General features: G+C 46.4%; 1 protein-coding gene across 1 annotated transcript in view; it reads left to right on the top strand.

Annotated features, from left to right (window-relative positions):
• The first annotated feature begins 1,468 nt into the window (after nucleotides 1-1,468).
• Nucleotides 1,469-4,039, top strand: part of PDRG1 (p53 and DNA-damage regulated 1) — a 6,546-nt gene continuing 3,975 nt past the window's right edge. Inside the window, exon 1 of the mRNA XM_006881427.1 lies at nucleotides 1,469-1,567. Coding sequence (XP_006881489.1) covers nucleotides 1,481-1,567 — 87 coding nt within the window. The 5' untranslated portion in view covers nucleotides 1,469-1,480. The remainder of the gene's footprint in view (nucleotides 1,568-4,039) is intronic.

The raw sequence follows: 4,039 nt of genomic DNA, 5'->3' as shown, positions 1-4,039 counted from the left end.
TTGTCATCCTTATTAATTGTCCAGCTTTCTGATGCTTAGCATGTGATTGGAAACACTGTGTCTTGAGTCAGGCACACCTTGGTCTTTAACTTACATCATAGTTCTTCAAGACTTTGGAAAGATCTCTGACTGCAGATTTTCTCAATGCAGACCTTCCGTATGTCTCCTAAACTCCCAACTGGTGGTGCCCAGGGTGTTGACTGTGAATCCAAGCAAGGTGAAATAGTTGACGACTTCAATCTTTTCTCCATCATGATGTTGCCTATCAGCTCAGAAAAACCCTTTAGCAATTCAGAGGAATACTGTTAGACATAATAGTAGAGCTGGTGGATGTTGTTGTTGTTGTCCAACTTTCAGATGCATCGGAAGCAACTGAAAATACCATGGCTTGGAGCAGGTGCAACTTTGTCTTTAAACTCATGATGTTGCTCCTTGATGCTACTGAGTCGCCCTATGAATAACAGGTCTGAACCTATTCTGATAGGTCCTATTCTGTGCCGTCCTCACAATCTCTGACACACTCAAGCCCATTGCTGCTGTATCAATCCACCTGGCTGAGGGTCTTCCTCTCCTTCACCATTCATACACCTTTCTTTTTTTTTAATTTTATTTTATTATTTTTTGTGTGCGTGTACCGTCAAATGAGATCTGACTAGTACAGGAGGAGATTGCCCCTCCTTCCCCGGCAGAGCATCTGGTGGATTCGAACCGTGCACCTCTGGGATTGTAGTTGCAGCTTCTTGCCACTAGGCCACCAGAGCTCCCCTCATCCACCTTTCTAAGCATGGTGTTCCTCCCCAAGGAATAACCTTTCCTAACAACATGTCCAAAGCCTGTGAGCTGAAGCTTCATAATCTTTGCCGGCAAGGAGCATTTTGGCTGCACTTTCTCCAAGACATATCTGTTTGTTCTTTTGGCAGTCCATGGGATCTTCAGCACTCTTCTCCAACATCACTGTTCAAAGCCATCAATTCTTCTTCTGTCATCTTTATTGACTGTCCAGCTTTCAGATGCACAGCAAGTGACTGAGAAGACCACGGCTTGAATCAGGCACACCTTAGTCCTCAAACTGACATCATTGCTCTCGATAATTTGGAGAGGTTCCTGCCTTCAGGCTTTCTCAGTGCAATATGTCTCCTCGTCTCCGGACTACTATTACCACATGTATTGATTGTGGGTCCAAGTAAGATGAAATCGTTGACTATCTCAATCTTTTCTCCATCACGATATTAAAGAAAGAAACAATAGAAGAGACAGAAGGCGGGGCTGTAGATGCGCTCTCTGGACCTGCAGGGGGCGCTCAAACCACGCCCTCAAAGTTAGGCCCCACCCCCACTTCCGGCTGACGTCTGTGCGTAGAAGCCGGCGTACTGTCGTTCTTCTTATTGCGCCTGCGCACAGGTAGCCAAGGATAGTTGCGCCTTCGCACGACCTGTGTAGTAGGTGATAGGAAGGAGTCTAGCTGGAGTTTGGGTGCAGCATGCTTTCGCCCGAGGCCGAGCGCGTGTTGCATTACCTGGTGGAGGTGGAAGAACTCGCCGAGGAAGTGCTGGCGAGCAAGCAGCAGGTGGGAACCGCTTCCGCGTCCCCGGGCGGCAATTGGGGCCTAGAGGAGCGCAGTAGGAGAGCGTGGTCGGTAATCTGACAGCCTGTTTGTGCTGATGGGTTGGCGGCTCCCGGACCACAGATTTAGGGAGCATACGTGACATTGAGGGTCTCAGTGTCCTCAAGCTCTTGTGTGTCACTGACTTGTTCGGCAGATAGTGAGCATCTACTGTGTGTTAGACTTTTCCTTTTTCCATCCTCCCCCCTTGCGGATCGATCGATACGTTTCCATTTATGGTCAGTTTCCCAAAACCACTTTTTAATAGTTTTCTCAGACCCTCTGATAGATGGGTGCACCGTAGCTGTCAAGGCCCTGGGAGGTCCTGAAATTGAGGGCACGGAGGATAGGCCTGCAGAGGGAGTTTGTGTGTGGTTCTGATTTAAATTCGTTCAGAGGACTTCATGGAGAGAGGGAGGGTGGCATAATCGGATTTAGGTTTTAAAAGGATTTCTTTGACAGCTATATGGATCAATAGGATGGCGAGGGGAGAGTAGTGATGGAGGCTGGGAAATTATGAGACCAGGCTAGAGGTTCATTTGGACCGGGAGCCTGGAGAGAAGCGAATGGGCCAGAAATATGTTTTGGAAATGGACTTTTCAGTAGGACCTGATGATGGTTACATGTTGGGGAAAGAGTGGGAGGACTCAAGAATGACTTAATAGTAAGTATGAGAACCGGAAAACACGAGGACGATGACAGACTCTGAAGACTGTAACTGGTACCAGAGTCTCAAGTTTTACTGTGTATATTTCACACACACACACAAATCTCACAAACCCAAAACCCAAAATTCTTATTTTCTCTCAGCTCCATTTAAGATGAGACTTCTTGGTGGGGCATTTATGGAGAAGGGTGGCTCGGGGAATTGCCTGTTTGAAGTTAAAAATCACATCAACCTAATGATAAGAGCTGTTATGTATCATGTGCGAGGCACTGTGCAAACTCATTTTTGTGCCTGGCTCAGTAATTTAGGAGGTAAATATTGGTTTTATCCTTGTTGTCCAGTAGAGGAAACAGGTAAAAAAGCAAGTAGCTAGTTGTTGCTGTTAGGTGCAGCATTATTCATTGCTTTTCTCCAGCGCAGCAGTTCAAAGCCATGAGTTCTTCAGTCGTCCTTATTCATTGTCCAGCTCTCAGATGCATAGGCCTGAATCAGGTGCACCTTAGTCTTAAAATTGACATCATTACTCCTCAGTAATTTGGAGAAGTTCCTAGTAGCGTGCTTGGTAGTGTAATTTGTCTCCTGATCTCCTTCCTGACTGGTGATACCATGGTTGTTGATTGTGGATCCAAGTAAGATGAAATCGATGACAACTTCAATCTTTTCTCCATATATCCTAATATTGCCTTATTGATCCAGTGGTGAGAATTTCTTGTTTTCTTGCTGCGAGGTGTAATCCATATTGAAGGCTGTAGTCTTTAATACTTTCAGTGTTTCAGGTCCTCCTCCTTTTCAGCAAGCACGATCTGCATAGCACAGGTTGTTGCTGAGTCTTGGTGCCACATTCTTCTTCATAGAGTTGTTGTTAGGTGCTGTCAAGTTGGCAACAATTCAGTGTCCCTGAGAACAACATATTGCTCTATCCTGTGCCATTCTCACAACCTTTACCATGTACGTGTCCATTGTTGTGGTCGTTATGTCAGCCCATCATCTCATGAGGTCTTCCTCTCATTTCCTCATCCTCTGCTTTTCCAGCACTGTGTCTTTCCAAGCACCAACCCCTCCTAACATGCCCAGAGTGAGTGAGATAAGGTTTCATCATCCTTGCCTCTAATAGCACCCTGGTTGCACTCCCTGCCTCCTGCTCGCGGGGGACCTCAATAGTCGAGTCCTGGTTATAGGCTCTAGAGCCAGCACTCAGGCTGTCCTTCCCCCTCACTTCCCCTGCTGCTCTTAGGTTGTTACCACTCTCACTGCCTCCATGCCCTGCTGTTCCAGTCTAGTACTCTCTGATTTCCTTGTGACTGTTGTTAAGTCACATCAAACTCAAACCCTCCAGCGGGTTTTTAGAGGCAGTAAATTGCACAGAGGTTGATTGCCCATTCTTCTCCCTCAGAGCAACTTAAGGATTCAAACTGTGTGCCTTTGGGTTGGCAGTGCAGCTCCTAACCACTCGGCCACCAGTGCTTCTTGAAGTACTAAGTCAGGATCAGCTGGAGGGGCTTGTCCAAACTCGAGGTTCTTAAGCCTGCGAGAGGTTTGGGAGTCAAAATAAACATGCTTCCTTGTTGATTCTGATGCACTCTGTTGTTTGAGAGGTCATGCTCCAGTGGCTGATAAGAAATCATCCATTTAGAAACATTTTCTAGCACCTTCTCTGAGGATGATGCCCACACAAAGCATCGTCTCTATAGTCCTGAAAGGTGAATAGGAGAAGAAACATATTCACACCATCCAGGTGGAAGAAACTTGGGAATGTTGTCTTTATGTCT

Source organism: Elephantulus edwardii, unplaced genomic scaffold (genome assembly GCF_000299155.1).
Source record: "Elephantulus edwardii isolate Elephantulus edwardi_28Jun2011 unplaced genomic scaffold, EleEdw1.0 scaffold00015, whole genome shotgun sequence".
In the NCBI taxonomy this organism is placed as follows: domain Eukaryota; kingdom Metazoa; phylum Chordata; class Mammalia; order Macroscelidea; family Macroscelididae; genus Elephantulus; species Elephantulus edwardii.
This window is presented reverse-complemented; position numbering and strand designations above follow the sequence as displayed.